This window comes from Pseudoliparis swirei, chromosome 21 (genome assembly GCF_029220125.1).
Source record: "Pseudoliparis swirei isolate HS2019 ecotype Mariana Trench chromosome 21, NWPU_hadal_v1, whole genome shotgun sequence".
Taxonomy (NCBI): Eukaryota; Metazoa; Chordata; class Actinopteri; order Perciformes; family Liparidae; genus Pseudoliparis; species Pseudoliparis swirei.
The window spans coordinates 1,630,692-1,649,632 of record NC_079408.1 but is presented as its reverse complement, the minus strand read 5'-3'; the positions used below and the strand labels follow the sequence as shown (position 1 = coordinate 1,649,632).

The window sequence follows — 18,941 nt, the reverse complement described above, 5'->3', positions numbered from 1 at the left end:
GTGTGTGTGTGTGTCTGTGTGTCTGTGTGTGTGTGTGTCTGTGTGTGTGTGTGTGTGTGTTAGCCACGGTTGGTGAGAAGGGTTCAATTGCAAGTGCATGTTTGTTTTGTATATACAGTATATGGGCATCAAACCCCCGACACTCGAGTATTATGGGATGGGCATCAAACCCCCGACACTCGAGTATTATGGGATGGGCATCAAACCCCCGACACTCGAGTATTATGGGATGGGCATCAAACCCCCGACACTCGAGTATTATGGGATGGGCATCAAACCCCGACACTCGAGTATTATGGGATGGGCATCAAACCCCGACACTCGAGTATTATGGGATGGGCATCAAACCCCGACACTCGAGTATTATGGGATGGGCATCAAACCCCGACACTCGAGTATTATGGGATGGGCATCAAACCCCGACACTCGAGTATTATGGGATGGGCATCAAACCCCGACACTCGAGTATTATGGGATGGGCATCAAACCCCGACACTCGAGTATTATGGGATGGGCATCAAACCCCCGACACTCGAGTATTATGGGATGGGCATCAAACCCCGTCACCGAGTATTATGGGATGGGCATCAAACCCCGACACTCGAGTATTATGGGATGGGCATCAAACCCGACACTCGAGTATTATGGGATGGGCATCAAACCCCGACACTCGAGTATTATGGGATGGGCATCAAACCCCGACACTCGAGTATTATGGGATGGGCATCAAACCCCGACACTCGAGTATTATGGGATGGGCATCAAACCCCGACACTCGAGTATTATGGGATGGGCATCAAACCCCCGACACTCGAGTATTATGGGCTGCCGGCCGCGGCCTCCCGGAGGCTGTTGAGGGCGGCGTGCATCCGGAGGTGCAGCCGGCTCTCCATGGAGTAGTCCTTGTAGTTCGTCCTGATGAACACAGTACTTCATATTTAATATATATATATATGTGTATATATATACATGAATACATTATATTTATATATATTGAGATGTATCAAGGTAGACTATATTCATATAAAAAGGTATATGAAGGTATGTTTGTATAAAAGTAAACAGGTGTATGAGTTTAATGTATAGAGTACATGAAGTTATATCAGAAAGTACATAGAGATGTTTAAAGGTATAGACACATATATAGAGGTTAATACAGGGATATGAAAGTAAAGAGAAGTACAGAGACGTGTATGTGAAAGTAAACTATATAAAGCTATATAGACATGTAGATGTATACGCGGTATATGATATATATTAATTAGGGCTGTAAAACGATTACAATTTTTAATCGGATTAATCACAGGTTTTTGTGGATTAATCATGATTAATCACATATTACCGATATTCTCGGTATATTTTGTGAGAACATAGAGATTTATGACAAAAGACGGATATATACATTTATACATTCTTCTATACAATGGTGCTGCAACTTAGCAGTTATTTAGCAGTTTTCTTCCATATGGAACATTAATACATCTTCATCCTAAACAGAATGTTTAACCCTCCTGTTACCTTTCGGGTCAATTTGACCCTATTCAATGTTTAATGTCGGTGTTCTTTGGGGTCAATTTGACCCCAGGCTGTTTTTCACTGTGTCAAACATATAAGAAATATCAACTTTTTTATTTATTTAAAGGACTATTTAGGTAGTCAACAAACAAACATAAAGTACCTCACACTTAAACTTGGGAAGCAATATTAATTCTAATAATTTTCTGGAGGTTTTAATTGCTGGGGTCAAATTGACCCCGAGGGTAAAATATGTGAGTAAATGTAAAGGTAACAGGAGGGTTAAACAGAACATGTTTCTCTTGTTTGTCAACCATTAACTCCACCATGATACAATCTAAAGGCCTCTAGTCTTCCTCTAGCAGCTGCTGAGGCAAACTGACTGTGTGGGTTTTCTTCATGAACTGGGCCGTGATGAAAGGGACGGGGACACCGCTGCAAAGCTGAAACCTCACCGGCCCGGACAGGTGGACAGATTGACAAGTGACTTTGTTTTGCTCGGTCCCGATGCGCGCGCACGGAGCTCTGTGGCGCGCGCACGGAGATCGATAAGTGTTAACGCAACGCGAAGAGACAGAAATGACATGCTGCTGTGGAGATACGATCAACAACAGACGTTTAGTTTAATAAACAAAGACGTGCTCTAGAGAACATGTCAGGGGGCGGGCCAATCTCTTTAATGTCATGCGATCTACCGACACTACGCCGCGATCGACTGGCAGGTCGCGATCGACGTGTTGAGACCCTGATCTACAGGAAGTAAAAGTCGTAACAAGGTTTCCGGAGGTGAACCTGCGGAAGGATCATTACCGATGAACAGACCGTCTGCATGAGAGCGGACAGAGTTCAGATTGAAGTGGTGGATTGGAAGCTCATTTTGCAAGTGACTTTTTTTTCGTCCCGACGACCAACAACAGACGGATTGGAAGCTCATTCTGCGCATGCGTTTAATGCGTTAAAAAAACAAAACTAGTTAAACCTGTAATTTAATTAACTGAGTTAACGCGTTATTTTTCACAGCACTAATATTAATAGATAAATACGTGGTGACTTACTTGGCGTTTTCGATGTAGGCGCCGGCCTTGGCGGCGTCTCCCTGCTGCTTGTAGAGCAGCCCCAGCTCGTAGAGCGTGAAGGGGATCAGGTAGTGGTCGTATCGGATACGACTCTCGCTGAAACACACAGACCACCCGTCACTCCCACCTCTCAGGAGATAGACCTGGACCCGTCGGGCTGCAGCTCTTACCTGGACAGGACCTGCGTGAAGCAGAGCTCAGCCTGCAGCAACCGGCCCAGGTGTTTCAGGCAGAGTCCCTTCAACATCTGGACCAGGCAGCTGTCGTCTGGGTGGAACTCTGAGGGGCCTGAACGGGACATGGACATCACATTACCCAACTGGACCAAGCATCAATTTAGAGGTAGAGGTAGTGGAAGGTAGAGGTAGAGGTAGAGGTAGTAGAAGGTAGAGGTTGAGGTTGAGGTAGTAGAAGGTAGAGGTAGTAGAAGGTAGAGGTGAAAGTAGAGATTGAAGGTAGAGATTGAGGTAGAGGAAGGTAGAAGGTAGAACTAGAAGGTAAGAGGTAAAACGTAGAGGTAGAATATAGAGGTGAAAGTACAGATAGAGGTAGAAGTAGAACATAGAGGTAGAGGTAGAAGGAAGAAGTAGGGGTAGAGGTAGTAGAAATAGAGGTAGTAGAGGTATAAGTAGAGGTAAAGGTAAAAGTAGAGGTCTTTAGAGGGAACCGTAGAGCTTGCTGCTTGACAGAATTCAGTTTATTTCTGTCCAGTAGAACCTAAAGAAGTGGGCCGAGGACAGAACCCTGTGGAACCCCTTTTCTTCTGTTTTGTCACTTACTACTAATACAAATATTTAATAAGTAAGAAAGTAAAAAAGAGAATGAATATATATATATATATATACTAGTGCTGTGAAAAATAACGCGTTAACTCAGTTAATTAAATTACAGGATTAATTAGTTGGTTTTTTTTAACGCATTTAACGCATGCGCAGAATGAGCTTCCAATCCGTCTGTTGTTGGTCGTCTCTCCAGCAGCATGTCATTCTGTCTCTAGTGTCGCGTTAACACGACTCCGATCTCCGTCTCGCGCGCCGCAGAGCTCCGATGCCGGCGTGTGTGCGCACATTGGGACGAAAAAAAGTCACTTGCCCCCCCCCCCGTCAACAACTCTTCTCTCGGCTCGCGCGGCAGAGCTCAGATGCTGGCGCGCGCACTGGTGAGCAAGTTATGTGCCCCCCTGTGTATAAATGCAGGGCTCTCAAGTCTTACGCATTGAGCGTGAGACTCACGCATTTCGGTCTTAACTCACGCACTCCCGCCACACATCGTATTTCTCACGCTGAAAAAAACTCTCGGCTCTTTAATGTTTTAATGCAGGGGTGTTCTATATGTCGATCGCGGTCGCCGCAGAGTCCCCCCCCCAACAACTCTTCTCGGAGCTCTTGCCTGTCTTGAGAGCCTGTAAATGTATATATGTGATTAATCATGATTAATCCACAGAAACCTGTGATTAACCTGATTACAAATTTTAATCGTTTCACAGCCCTAATATATCCATATATATATGTATATATGATACACACACAAGATAACAGCCACAGTCACCGTGTGAACGCACTGGGGTCGTTGCGGAGCCGCTCCTCAGCCTCCTCGATGGTGACCAGCTGAGCCTCGGTGCTGTCGGCTCTCTTCCCCACGATGGTGAACCCGTTCCAGATGTACATCATCTCCTGAAGGACAGGTGTTTATTATTCAGGGCCCTTGAAGGCATTCCAGGAGACGGAGCCACATGTTTCACTGTCGATGTGTCGTGGGTACCAGGGCGGGGACGACCAGCAGGACGGGGCGCGCCGCTTTGTAGCGCCGCGACTTCCTCACGGCAAACTTCTCCGTCGGGATGGACTTCCCCGCCAGGCGCTGCTTCAGCCCCTCCACCTGCCTGCACACAAACAGATGCTCGGCCTTGTGTTCCTTCACTTGGGAGGACCCCCAAGAACACGGTGCGAGTCTTCACTGAGGCGGACTGACTTAAAGAGGTCCACCACGTCCTCCCCCGTCCTCTTCACGTCCTCCTCGGACATCATGCTGAGGATGGCCGCCTTCTGGTACACATAGATGGCCTGGAGAGGACAGAAAGACCAGATGGAAGACCCACGACCTGGTGTACTGGTCTCTATAGAAGCTTCTAGACCTTCTGGTGTACTGGTCTCTATAGAAGCTTCTAGACCTTCTGGTGTACTAGTCTCTATAGAAGCTTCTAGACCTTCTGGTGTACTAGTCTCAATAGAAGCTTCTAGACCTCCTGGTGTACTGGCCTCTATAGAAGCTTCTAGACCTCCTGGTGTACTGGTCTCTATAGAAGCTTCTAGACCTCCTGGTATACTGGTCTCTATAGAAGCTTCTAGACCTTCTGGTGTACTCGTCTCGATAGAAGCTTCTAGACCTTCTGGTGTACTAGTCTCTATAGAAGCTTCTAGACCTTCCTGGTGTACTGGTCTCTATAGAAGCTTCTAGACCTTCTGGTGTACTGGTCTCTATAGAAGCTTCTAGACCTTCTGGTGTACTGGTCCCTATAGAAGCTTCTAGACCTCCGTGGGGTACTGGTCTCTATAGAAGCTTCTAGACCTTCCTGGTGGACTGGTCTCTATAGAAGCTTCTAGACCTGGACTATCTTATATGTTCCTCTCCACACGGTCCTTGTACCTTGGACCAGCGGCTCTCCTTGCACAGCAGGTCTGCGTACTGGTAGGCTTGCTGCCACTCCTGCTGGTAGGAGTGGATCCACATCAGCTCCCAGTAGCACAGGTGGTGGATCTGCTTCCACTCCTGCTGGCTGCTGATGCACTCCTCGTACTTCGCCCGGGCCTGAAACACACGAGGCGGTTCTTCAAAGAGCTGCTTGAGGGTCTGAGCCTTAATGCTCGTGTTTCAGACGGTTTCAGAGCTTCAGACCTTCTCGAAGTTCCCTCTCAGCGTGGAGATGCGAGCCGAGTAGAAGAGGATGATGGAGCCCTGGAGGACACAGAACGAGGTTTAGCTTCATCGGTGGACCGGACCGGGTGTTCTGCAGGACTCACTTCAGGGTACTTCTGCTGGTACGGCTCCAGCAGAGCGTCGGCCTCCGCCAGGTCCCCCTCTCCGGTTCCTGATCAACACAACACCATGTGGGTCACGAGGGGCTCAGCTCATCACCACCATCACATTATGGGATGGAGCTCCGCTTCCCTACCGAGGATCAGGGACACGTATGTGTTGTAGAAGAGCAGCGTCAGGGCGCAGAAGATGGACCGCAGGCTGTGACCGCAGGCGCCCTCCTTCAGCTGGGCCAGGCCGAAGGTCTGCAGACAGAGACCACATGAGGCCCGGGACCTCTTCAGGTCTACATAGAAACACATGGAGGTCGTACGAACCCGGTTCCCTGAGAATCCGATGAACTCCAACAACCTCAAAATCCTGTGAGGGAGGAGGGACAACATCTGGAAGAGAGACGTCATGAAATAAACCGTTTGATATTGGATCTGTTAATTCAGATCTGTGATTCGTTGATGACATGTTGAGTCAAATGAAGTAATTTCGTAAATAAACATTTTTATTCAATAAAATAATTTCAGTAAAATGAAATATTTTTGTAAAATGAAATATTTTTGTAAAGTTAAATATTTTTGTAAAATAAAAAATAAATTAATAAAATATTTTTTTAATTGAAAATACATTTATTTGGTAAAATATTATAATAAATATAATAAAGTTCATGTTATAGTCCAATACTTTAGTAGAAAGAAATAATTTAGTCAAAGAAATAAATTTGTCAACAAAAGAAAAATTGTGAGATGAAATTATTTTGTAAAATACAATTATTTGGAAGAAATTCAATAATTTGGAAAAAATATTATGAAATACATTTCTAAGATGATATACTTTTGTAAAAAAAAAATGTTGTTGTAAAAATAACAATATTTTTATAAAATACATTTATTTGGTCAAATATAATTTAAAAAAAAGTTAATGTTAGAAAATAATTTAGGAAATTTAAAGAATTTAGTCAAAGAAATAATTTTGTAATAAAAAATAAAAAGGTATTATTCTCCATCTGTAACTCCTCCCGCCTGGGACTCGGAGGGGAGTAAAACCAGCGCCCACCAGGTTGAAGGAGCCGACGCCGAGTTTCACACCGCCGTCAAACTGCCTGAAGACTTCGGACCGGCAGGACGGGTCCTGAGGGCCGCTGGTCCCCTGCTGGCAGTCCCTGAGGAGCAGAGAGGAGCTCAGGGGGAACCACAGGACCCCCAAGAGGTCTAGAGGATCCACAGGACCCCCAAGAGGATCAGAGGAACCACAGGACCCCCAAGAGGCTCAGAGGATCCACAGGACCCCCAAGAGGTTTAGAGGATCCACAGGACCCCCAAGAGGTTTAGAGGATCCACAGGACCCCCAAGAGGTTTAGAGGAACCACAGGACCCCCAAGAGGTTTAGAGGATCCAAAGGACCCCCAAGAGGCTCAGAGGATCCACAGGACCCCCAAGAGGTTTAGAGGATCCAAAGGACCCCCGAGAGGCTCAAAGGATCCACGGGACCCCCAAGAGGCTCAGATGAACCACAGGACCCCCAAGAGGATCAGAGGAACCACAGGACCCCCAAGAGGCTCAGATGAACCACAGGACCCCCAAGAGGCTCAGAGGATCCACAGGACCCCCAAGAGGTTTAGAGGATCCACAGGACCCCCAAGAGGTTTAGAGGATCCACAGGACCCCCAAGAGGATCAGAGGATCCACAGGACCCCCAAGAGGCTCAGAGGATCCACAGGACCCCCAAGATGCTCAGAGGAACCACAGGACCCCCAAGAGGCTCAGAGGATCCACAGGACCCCCAAGAGGTTTAGAGGATCCACAGGACCCCCAAGAGGTTTAGAGGATCCACAGGACCCCCAAGAGGTTTAGAGGATCCACAGGACCCCCAAGAGGTTTAGAGGATCCACAGGACCCCCAAGAGGATCAGAGGATCCACAGGACCCCCAAGATGCTCAGAGGAACCACAGGACCCCCAAGAGGCTCAGAGGATCCACAGGACCCCCAAGAGGCTCAGAGGAACCACAGGACCCCCAAGAGGCTCAGAGGAACCACAGGACCCCCAAGAGGCTCAGAGGAACCACAGGACCCCCAAGAGGCTCAGAGGATCCACAGGACCCCCAAGAGGCTCAGAGGAACCACAGGACCCCCAAGAGGCTCAGAGGAACCACAGGACCCCCAAGAGGTTTAGAGGAACCACAGGACCCCCAAGAGGCTCAGAGGAACCACAGGACCCCCAAGAGGCTCAGAGGATCCACAGGACCCCCAAGAGGCTCAGAGGAACCACAGGACCCCCAAGAGGCTCAGAGGAACCACAGGACCCCCAAGAGGCTCAGAGGATCCACAGGACCCCCAAGAGGCTCAGAGGATCCACAGGACCCCCAAGAGGCTCAGAGGAACCACAGGACCCCCAAGAGGCTCAGAGGAACCACATGACCCCCATAAGGTTTAGAGGAACCACAGGACCCCCAAGAGGTTTAGAGGATCCACAGGACCCCCAAGAGGCTCAGAGGAACCACAGGACCCCCATAAGGTTTAGAGGAACCACAGGACCCCCAAGAGGTTTAGAGGAACCACAGGACCCCCAAGAGGCTCAGAGGATCCACAGGACCCCCAAGAGGCTCAGAGGAACCACAGGACCCCCAAGAGGTTTAGAGGATCCACAGGACCCCCAAGAGGATCAGAGGATCCACAGGACCCCCAAGAGGCTCAGAGGATCCACAGGACCCCCAAGAGGTTTAGAGGATCCACAGGACCCCCAAGAGGCTCCGATTCAAAGGGATGAAGGTGTGGTCGTCATGGCGATGCTGGTGACTCATTATGGGATGTCTCACTTGTAGATCTGGTAGCTTGTTTGTATCTTTATGCCTCCTTTAATAAAACTGATCATGTTCTCATCCTGAGAGAGAGAGAGAGGGGGGAGAGGGAGAGAGAGAGGGGGGAGGGAGAGGGAGGGGGAGAGAGAGAGAGAGGGTAAAATGACATTATATTGAATGAGTTAACCCTATCATTACTGACATGTACACATGTACACATGTAAACATGTACACACACCTGCACGAAGGTGAGCATGGCCTTCTGCAGGAGACACTCGGCGTAGCAGATCTCCGCGTGCATCTCCTCTGTAACACACAAGCAGCTCGGTGACCCCTGCTGACCTCCAGCTGTCAATCAAACCGAGGGGGCGGGGCTTGTGTCTACCTTCCTGCAGCTTGGACTGCTTGCTGATCAGACTGGAGAGGGAGCCAATCACAGAGCTCCTCTTCCTGAACCTGCAGACAGGTGGGGACCACAAGCATTAGGATTCATTATTATTAACATTAAATAACCTCATAAAATAAAAATAAAAAATGGCAAAATGTAATAATTATTCTAATATATAGATTTTTGTAAAATAACTTAATATTCTACAGCAAAATATTAATGTTAACTAATTTGTTTCAGATATTTGGTAAAACTAAAATAATTATATATAATTATATATTTTTTAAATAACATAATTTAGTGAAATAAAAATAATTGTCAAATAAAATATATAATTTTTTGTTGTCAAATTTAATAATTTAGTTCATAAAAATAATTTTCTAAAAACATAAATATTAAAATAAAATAAAATGTAGTTAAAATTATATAATTTAGTACAGCAAAGTAAACATTTTTAATCACATAATTTAGTCAAATTAAATTATTTATAAGCTGAGGGATGTTAACGATCAACAGGTATTTGCCCTGCTGGGGGCGCTAGAGACGCTCACCTCTGGCAGGTGTGCAGCGCCTCCTTGATGGTTGCCATGGCAGCCTGAATTTCTCGCTGCTCGAAGGTCATCGTGGCCTGAAGCACCAGGATGCTGCTGTAGCCCAGAGCGTGGTACATGCTGAGCTTCCACCTGCACACACACACACACACATAAAGTCTAGACTGTGTGTGTGTGTTACATGACGCACACAGACATGTTGCCGTGGTTACCATGGTTTGAGGAGGTCCAGGGCTTCAGAGAACTTGTTGTTGAGGACCAGATTGAGAGCGCACTGAGTCTCCTGGATGGCCGTGTGCAGGTCCATGTGACACGCCCTGCACACACACACACACACACACACACACACACACACACACACACACACACACACACACACACACACACACACACACACACACACACACACACACACACACACACACACACACACACACACACACACACACACACACACACACACACACACACACACACACACACTTCTACCAATCAGCACAGGAAGTAGTAAAGCTCAGTTTCAATAACAAGGGTGTGTCTGTGTGTCTGTGTGTACTCACACAGGGACTCGGTCATAGGCGTCCTCGAAGCAGTCCTGAGGACCACAGGAACACAGTGGGGTTACTTTGGTTATCTGCATTCTGATTAGCTGCTGGAGGTTGCTCTCTAGCGCCCCCTCAAGGTGTGTTCAGAGATATGGACCAATGAGCCTCTTAGGGGCGTGTCTTGTTTTTCAACGCTCATAACTTCACTCCAGATGTTCAGTGACTTTAAAGATGATCTAAAGACCTTAAAGATGATCTAAAGACTTTAAAGATGATCTAAAGACCTTAAGGATAATCTAAAGACCTTAAAGATGATCTAAAGACCTTAAGGATGATCTAAAGACTTTAAAGATGATCTAAAGACCTTAAGGATGATCTAAAGACTTTAAAGATGATCTAAAGACCTTAAAGATGATCTAAAGGCCTTAAAGATGATCTAAAGACTTTAAAGATGATCTAAAGACCTTAAGGATGATCTAAAGACCTTAAAGATGATCTAAAGGCCTTAAAGATGATCTAAAGACTTTAAAGATGATCTAAAGACCTTAAGGATGATCTAAAGACTTTAAAGATGATCTAAAGACCTTAAAGATGATCTAAAGACTTTAAAGATGATCTAAAGACCTTAAGGATGATCTAAAGACCTTAAGGATGATCTAAAGACTTTAAAGATGATATAAAGACTTTAAAGATGATCTAAAGACCTGAAAGATGATCTAAAGACCTTAAAGATGATCTAAAGACCTGAAAGATGATCTAAAGACCTTAAGGATGATCTAAAGACCTTAAAGATGATCTAAAGACCTTAAGGATGATCTAAAGACTTTAAAGATGATATAAAGACTTTAAAGATGATCTAAAGACCTTGACGATGATCTAAAGACCTTAAAGATGATCTAAAGACTTTAAAGATGATCTAAAGACCTTGAAGATGATCTAAAGACCTTAAGGATGATCTAAAGACCTTGAAGATGAACCGTTATCAAACCTGAGGAACCTCGACGTGTCGTGGAATTTTCTATTTATTTATTACTTTATTCTTTCTCAGTAACTAGGGTGTGCGTTATGACTGAATTATCATCAAAACATTGTTTTAATTAGTTTATTTCTCTTTGATTCTCCCGTGTTGTTCCATGTTTTCACTGTTCATCATTTAGGAGGAAGTAGAACCAACGACGGAGGAACAGAGACTGCTGATCAATCCAGTTGATATGTGAAGGCAACACTGTGCCAGAGGTCACACACACACACACACACACACACACACACACACACACACACACACACACACACACACACACACACACACACACACACACACACACACACACACACACACACACACACACACACACACACACACACACACTTCTACCAATCAGCACAGGAAGTAGTAAAGCTCAGTTTCAATAACAAGGGTGTGTCTGTGTGTCTGTGTGTACTCACACAGGGACTCGGTCATAGGCGTCCTCGAAGCAGTCCTGAGGACCACAGGAACACAGTGGGGTTACTTTGGTTATCTGCATTCTGATTAGCTGCTGGAGGTTGCTCTCTAGCGCCCCCTCAAGGTGTGTTCAGAGATATGGACCAATGAGCCTCTTAGGGGCGTGTCTTGTTTTTCAACGCTCATAACTTCACTCCAGATGTTCAGTGACTTTAAAGATGATCTAAAGACCTTAAAGATGATCTAAAGACTTTAAAGATGATCTAAAGACCTTAAAGATGATCTAAAGGCCTTAAAGATGATCTAAAGACTTTAAAGATGATCTAAAGACCTTAAGGATGATCTAAAGACCTTAAAGATGATCTAAAGGCCTTAAAGATGATCTAAAGACTTTAAAGATGATCTAAAGACCTTAAGGATGATCTAAAGACTTTAAAGATGATCTAAAGACCTTAAAGATGATCTAAAGACTTTAAAGATGATCTAAAGACCTTAAGGATGATCTAAAGACCTTAAGGATGATCTAAAGACTTTAAAGATGATATAAAGACTTTAAAGATGATCTAAAGACCTGAAAGATGATCTAAAGACCTTAAAGATGATCTAAAGACCTGAAAGATGATCTAAAGACCTTAAGGATGATCTAAAGACCTTAAAGATGATCTAAAGACCTTAAGGATGATCTAAAGACTTTAAAGATGATATAAAGACTTTAAAGATGATCTAAAGACCTTGACGATGATCTAAAGACCTTAAAGATGATCTAAAGACTTTAAAGATGATCTAAAGACCTTGAAGATGATCTAAAGACCTTAAGGATGATCTAAAGACCTTGAAGATGAACCGTTATCAAACCTGAGGAACCTCGACGTGTCGTGGAATTTTCTATTTATTTATTACTTTATTCTTTCTCAGTAACTAGGGTGTGCGTTATGACTGAATTATCATCAAAACATTGTTTTAATTAGTTTATTTCTCTTTGATTCTCCCGTGTTGTTCCATGTTTTCACTGTTCATCATTTAGGAGGAAGTAGAACCAACGACGGAGGAACAGAGACTGCTGATCAATCCAGTTGATATGTGAAGGCAACACTGTGCCAGAGGTCACACACACACACACACACACACACACACACACACACACACACACACACACACACACACACACACACACACACACACACACACACACACACACACACACACACACACACACACACACACACACACACACACACTATTGAATCTGAGCCTCAGTGTAATGTCACCCAGCACATGTTCTATGTTTATAACACGTGAACACTGGAGTCTCAGGAGGAGCTAAGAATAGCAGAGCAGGGCCCCTTAGATCATAGTGTACAGCTGTACACACACACACAAACACACACACACACACACACACACACGTTCTGCTGTTTAGAGCTAACATCAGTTGATAAGGTTAAAAGTACGGAAAGAAACTTCTAAAGACACCCTGGCGCTGAGAAACACTACCACTATAGTCCACAGGGGGCGCCAGAACCAACACTACCACTATAGTCCACAGGGGGCAGCAGAACCAACACTACCACTTTAGTCCACAGGGGGCAGCAGAACCAACACTACCACTTGAACCAACACTACCACTTTAGTCCACAGGGGGCAGCAGAACCAACACTACCACTTTAGTCCACAGGGGGCAGCAGAACCAACACTACCACTTTAGTCCACAGGGGGCAGCAGAACCAACACTACCACTTTAGTCCACAGGGGGCAGCAGAACCAACACTACCACTTTAGACCACAGGGGGCAGCAGAACCAACACTACCACTTTAGTCCACAGGGGGGCGCCAGAACCAACACTACCACTATAGTCCACAGGGGGCAGCAGAACCAACACTACCACTTTAGTCCACAGGGGGGCACCAGAACCAACACTACCACTTTAGTCCACAGGGGCAGCAGAACCAACACTACCACTTTAGTCCACAGGGGCAGAACCAACACTACCACTTTAGTCCACAGGGGCGCAGAACCAACACTACCACTTTAGTCCACAGGGGGCCAGAACCAACACTACCACTTTAGTCCACAGGGGCATCAGAACCAACACTACCACTTTAGTCCACAGGGGCGCCAGAACCAACACTACCACTTTAGTCCACAGGGGCAGAACCAACACTACCACTTTAGACCACAGGGGCACCAGAACCAACACTACCACTTTAGTCCACAGGGGCATCAGAACCAACACTACCACTTTCCACAGGGGCACAGAACCAACACTACCACTTTAGTCCACAGGGAGAACCAACACTACCACTTTAGTCCACAGGGGCGCCAGAACCAACACTACCACTTTAGTCCACAGGGGCAGAACCAACACTACCACTTTAGTCCACAGGGGCAGCAGAACCAACACTACCACTTTAGTCCACAGGGGCACCAGAACCAACACTACCACTTTAGTCCACAGGGGCAGCAGAACCAACACTACCACTTTAGTCCACAGGGGCCCAGAACCAACACTACCACTTTAGTCCACAGGGGCACAGAACCAACACTACCACTTTAGTCCACAGGGGCAGCAGAACCAACACTACCACTTTAGTCCACAGGGGCGCCAGAACCAACACTACCACTTTAGTCCACAGGGGCATCAGAACCAACACTACCACTTTAGACCACAGGGGCACAGAACCAACACTACCACTTTAGTCCACAGGGGCACAGAACCAACACTACCACTTTAGTCCACAGGGGCACCAGAACCAACACTACCACTTTAGTCCACAGGGGCACAGAACCAACACTACCACTTTAGTCCACAGGGGCCAGAACCAACACTACCACTTTAGTCCACAGGGGCAGAACCAACACTACCACTTTAGTCCACAGGGGCAGAACCAACACTACCACTTTAGTCCACAGGGGCACCAGAACCAACACTACCACTTTAGTCCACAGGGGCCAGAACCAACACTACCACTTTAGTCCACAGGGGCACCAGAACCAACACTACCACTTTAGTCCACAGGGGCACAGAACCAACACTACCACTTTAGACCACAGGGGCCAGAACCAACACTACCACTTTAGTCCACAGGGCAGAACCAACACTACCACTTTAGTCCACAGGGGAGAACCAACACTACCACTTTAGACCACAGGGGCACCAGAACCAACACTACCACTCACAGGGGAACCAACACTACCACTTTAGTCCACAGGGGCAGAACCAACACTACCACTTAACCAACACTACCACTTTAGTCCACAGGGGGCAGCAGAACCAACACTACCACTTTAGTCCACAGGGGGCAGAACCAACACTACCACTTTAGTCCACAGGGGGCGATAGAACCAACACTACCACTTTAGTCCACAGGGGGCAGCAGAACCAACACTACCACTTTAGTCCACAGGGGGCAGAACCAACACTACCCCTTTAGTCCACAGGGGGCGATAGAACCAACACTACCACTTTAGAGCACAGGGGGCGATAGAACCAACACTACCACTTTAGTCCACAGGGGGCACCAGAACCAACACTACCACTTTAGTCCACAGGGGGCAGCAGAACCAACACTACCACTTTAGTCCACAGGGGGCAGCAGAACCAACACTACCACTTTAGTCCACAGGGGGCACCAGAACCAACACTACCACTTTAGTCCACAGGGGGCAGCAGAACCAACACTACCACTTTAGTCCACAGGGGGCAGCAGAACCAACACTACCACTTTAGACCACAGGGGGCATCAGAACCAACACTACCACTTTAGACCACAGGGGGCACCAGAACCAACACTACCACTTTAGTCCACAGGGGGCGCCATAACCAACACTACCACTTTAGTCCACATGGGGCAGCAGAACCAACACTACCACTTTAGTCCAAAGGGGGCGCCAGAACCAACACTACCACTTTAGTCCAAAGGGGGCACCAGAACCAACACTACCACTTTAGACCACAGGGGGCGCCATAACCAACACTACCACTTTAGTCCACAGGGGGCAGCAGAACCAACACTACCACTTTAGACCACAGGGGGCACCAGAACCAACACTACCACTTTAGACCACAGGGGGCACCAGAACCAACACTACCACTTTAGTCCACAGGGGCACCAGAACCAACACTACCACTTTAGACCACAGGGGGCACCAGAACCAACACTACCACTTTAGACCACAGGGGGCAGCAGAACCAACACTACCACTTTAGTCCACAGGGGGCACCAGAACCAACACTACCACTTTAGACCACAGGGGGCACCAGAACCAACACTACCACTTTAGACCACAGGGGGCGCCATAAACAACACTACCACTTTAGTCCACAGGGGGCAGAACCAACACTACCACTTTAGACCACAGGGGGCGATAGAACCAACACTACCACTTTAGTCCACAGGGGGCAGCAGAACCAACACTACCACTTTAGTCCACAGGGGGCAGAACCAACACTACCACTTTAGACCACAGGGGGCGATAGAACCAACACTACCACTTTAGTCCACAGGGGGCAGCAGAACCAACACTACCACTTTAGTCCACAGGGGGCACCAGAACCAACACTACCACTTTAGTCCACAGGGGGCGATAGAACCAACACTACCACTTTAGTCCACAGGGGGCAGCAGAACCAACACTACCACTTTAGTCCACAGGGGGCAGAACCAACACTACCACTTTAGTCCACAGGGGGCAGAACCAACACTACCACTTTAGTCCACAGGGGGCAGCAGAACCAACACTACCACTTTAGTCCACAGGGGGCACCAGAACCAACACTACCACTTTAGACCACAGGGGGCAGCAGAACCAACACTACCACTTTAGACCACAGGGGGCGCTGCTTCTAGAAGGTTCCAGGGTTCTCTCAGGACAGGAAGTGATGTCATAGGAGAAGTAAAGATGGAGGATGAGTGTGTCCTCTCTCTCTCTCTCCTCCAGACAAACAGATGCTCTCTCGCTCACAGCTTTCAGCACACACACCTCCTGCTGTGTGTGTGTGTGTGTGTGTGTGTGTGTGTTTCTCCTCACAGGATGGCTGAGGAGGTCCAGGTGGGACCCAGAAGGATCTTGTGGTGGTTCAGGATAAAGGCCCGGAGGCCTCGTGCAGGGGGAACCGGAGCCGGCGGCCGAGGAGACACACGAGGAGGTCATGTGACTCATGAATTAGTCAGGACCCTCAGGCTGGGTCGGGTTACACACCGGGGCCCCAACAACCCCTAAGGACCCTCGAGGACCCCTGAGGAACCATGAGGAACCCCATGAGGACCCCTGAGGAACCCATGAGGAACACTGAGGAACCATGAGGACCCCATGAGGAACCATGAGGACCCCTGAGGACCACTGAGGAACCATGAGGACCCCTGAGGAACCATGAGGACCCCTGAGGAACCATGAGGACCCCATGAGGACCCCATGAGGACCCCTGAGGAACCATGAGGAACCATGAGGACCCCTGAGGACCTCATGAGGACTCCTGAGGAACCATGAGGACCCCTGAGGACCCCATGAGGAACACTGAGGACCCCATGAGGACCCCTGAGGAACCATGAGGACCCCATGAGGACCCCTGAGGAACCATGAGGACCCCTGAGGACCCCATGAGGAACACTGAGGACCCCATGAGGACCCCATGAGGACCCATGAGGAACCATGAGGACCCCTGAGGAACTATGAGGACCCCATGAGGACCCCTGAGGAACCATGAGGACCCCTGAGGAACTATGAGGACCCCATGAGGACCCCATGAGGAACCATGAGGAACACTGAGGACCCCATGAGGACCCCCTTCAAAAGGACCTGATACGGACTCGGTCCTTGACCCCTTTTCTAAAAGCTCCTCAGACCTCTGGACCCTCTTCAGATCCAGCATCTGACAGAACCTCTTCCTGGACCCTCCAAAACCGGTTAAGATCCAAGAGACCTCCAAATGATCCGAAGAAGAAACCCTCAACCCAACAGGCCCCCTCCAGAACCCCCTCAGACCTGTAGGACCAGGTCAGCCCTCTGACCCCTAAAGGAGGCCCAAAGAAACCCAGAAGACCTCTGATCAAGACCTCCTGGAGGACCTAAACCTACATGTAGAACCTTAAAGAAACCCAAACCCAGGAGGCTGTGGACCGATCCATCTTCTAGGTCACAAGAACCCCTTCAGGACCTGGACCTGCAGGGACCTCTGGACCTCATGAAGCCCCCGTTGAAGCCCTTCACCCTGAGACCCTCATGAGGACTCCGTACTCAGTAGTGGAGGCTTCACTGGAACCCTGAGGGGGAACCGCTGAGCCGGTTGCAGCTGGTCTACAGACCAAACCAGACCACATGTGGGAGGTCCTCACGAAACCTGGTGTTTGATGTTGCTATGGCAACAAGACACCTGATCCTGTTGACATAAACACAAGAGACCTGAACCAGGACCTGGACCAGACCCGGATCATAAAAACACATCTTCTACCTCGTCGTTTGTCGAGTATTTTAAAAAGTACAACAAACGGCGTGTACTCTGTGGAGGACACGAGAAGTACCGATCACTTTATTGATCCACTGGATCACTTGTGTATTTATTTCAGAACTGGGCTGATACTCTAACCCCCAGAGTACACATTGTTTTTAAATAATAGTATTATTAAAGAAACTATTATATATTAGAGGTAAACTCAATAATAAATACACACGTGGTATAATATACATATATACGTGTGTGTGTGTGTGTGTGTGTACACGGTGTGTGACGTGTCCGCGCACCTCCTCTGCGGCGGATGCCATGTTCCTCCTTCAGCTCCGCGGGGTCCTCAGGAGAACCACGAGTCCATGTCCACACACGCACGCGCACACACGCTCTCCTCACTGATTGATCCGGTAGATTATCGATACCGATCCGGCGCGTCCTCGATCCTCCTCCGTGCGCGCGCTCTCTCTTCCGTGAAGAGGGGGAGGGAGAAAGAGAGAAAGAGAGACACACCTCCAGAGAGAGAGACCAAGAGGGAGAGAGAGAAAAAGAGAGACACACCTCCAGAGGGAGAGAACACACCTCCCTGGCTTCCTGTTCCCTCCCCTAAACATGGGGCAAGGGGGGGGAGAGAGAGAGAGAAGTGAGGGGGAGAGAGCAAGCGAGAGAGAGGGAGAGGGAGAGCAAGAGAGAGAGAGAGGGAGAGACAGCAGGAGGGAGAAAGAGAGAAATAGAGAGAGGGGGGGGGAGAGAGAGAGAAGTGAGGGGGAGAGAGCAAGCGAGAGAGAGGGAGAGAGACAGCAGGAGGGAGAGAGAGAGAGGGGGAGGAGAGAGGGAGAGAGACAGCAGGAGGGAGAAAGAGAGAAATAGAGAGCAAGAGGGAGAGAAAGCAAGAGAGAGGGAGAGCAAGAGAGGGAGAGAGACAGCAGGAGGGAGAAAGCGAGAAATAGAGAGAGGGGGGGAGAGAGAAGTGAGGGGGAGAGAGCAAGCGAGAGAGGGAGAGAGCCAGCAGGAGGGAGAGAGAGCAAGCGAGAGAGAGGGAGAGAGACAGCAGGAGGGAGAGAGAGAGCAAGCGAGAGAGAGGGAGAGAGACAGCAGGAGGGAGGGAGACAGCAGGAGGGAGAAAGAGAGAAATAGAGAGAGCAAGAGAGAGAG

At 47.9% G+C, this 18,941-nt stretch overlaps 1 protein-coding gene across 3 annotated transcripts; it reads right to left on the bottom strand.

Moving 5' to 3' along the window:
* Window positions 1-633: 633 nt before the first annotated feature.
* LOC130212215 (tetratricopeptide repeat protein 39B) lies at window positions 634-18,324 on the bottom strand. 3 transcript variants are annotated; one of them, XM_056443397.1, is made up of 19 exons: window positions 18,083-18,324; window positions 11,346-11,380; window positions 9,567-9,671; window positions 9,355-9,486; window positions 8,801-8,871; window positions 8,654-8,721; window positions 8,434-8,498; window positions 6,675-6,780; window positions 5,945-6,010; window positions 5,764-5,872; window positions 5,612-5,679; window positions 5,487-5,546; window positions 5,238-5,399; window positions 4,563-4,654; window positions 4,353-4,473; window positions 4,153-4,264; window positions 2,762-2,879; window positions 2,571-2,687; window positions 634-915 (listed from the first exon to the last, which is right to left on the bottom strand). In XM_056443397.1, the coding sequence occupies exons 1-19, from the start codon at window positions 18,101-18,103 to the stop codon at window positions 819-821; spliced, it is 1,725 nt and encodes a 574-aa protein (XP_056299372.1). In that variant the 5' UTR covers window positions 18,104-18,324; the 3' UTR covers window positions 634-818. The 3 variants fall into 3 exon arrangements, with proteins under 3 accessions (XP_056299372.1, XP_056299373.1, XP_056299371.1); XM_056443398.1 differs by lacking the exon at window positions 18,083-18,324 and adding an exon at window positions 9,915-9,949; XM_056443396.1 differs by lacking the exons at window positions 11,346-11,380; window positions 18,083-18,324 and adding an exon at window positions 9,915-10,211.
* Between the last annotated feature and the right edge of the window lie 617 nt (window positions 18,325-18,941).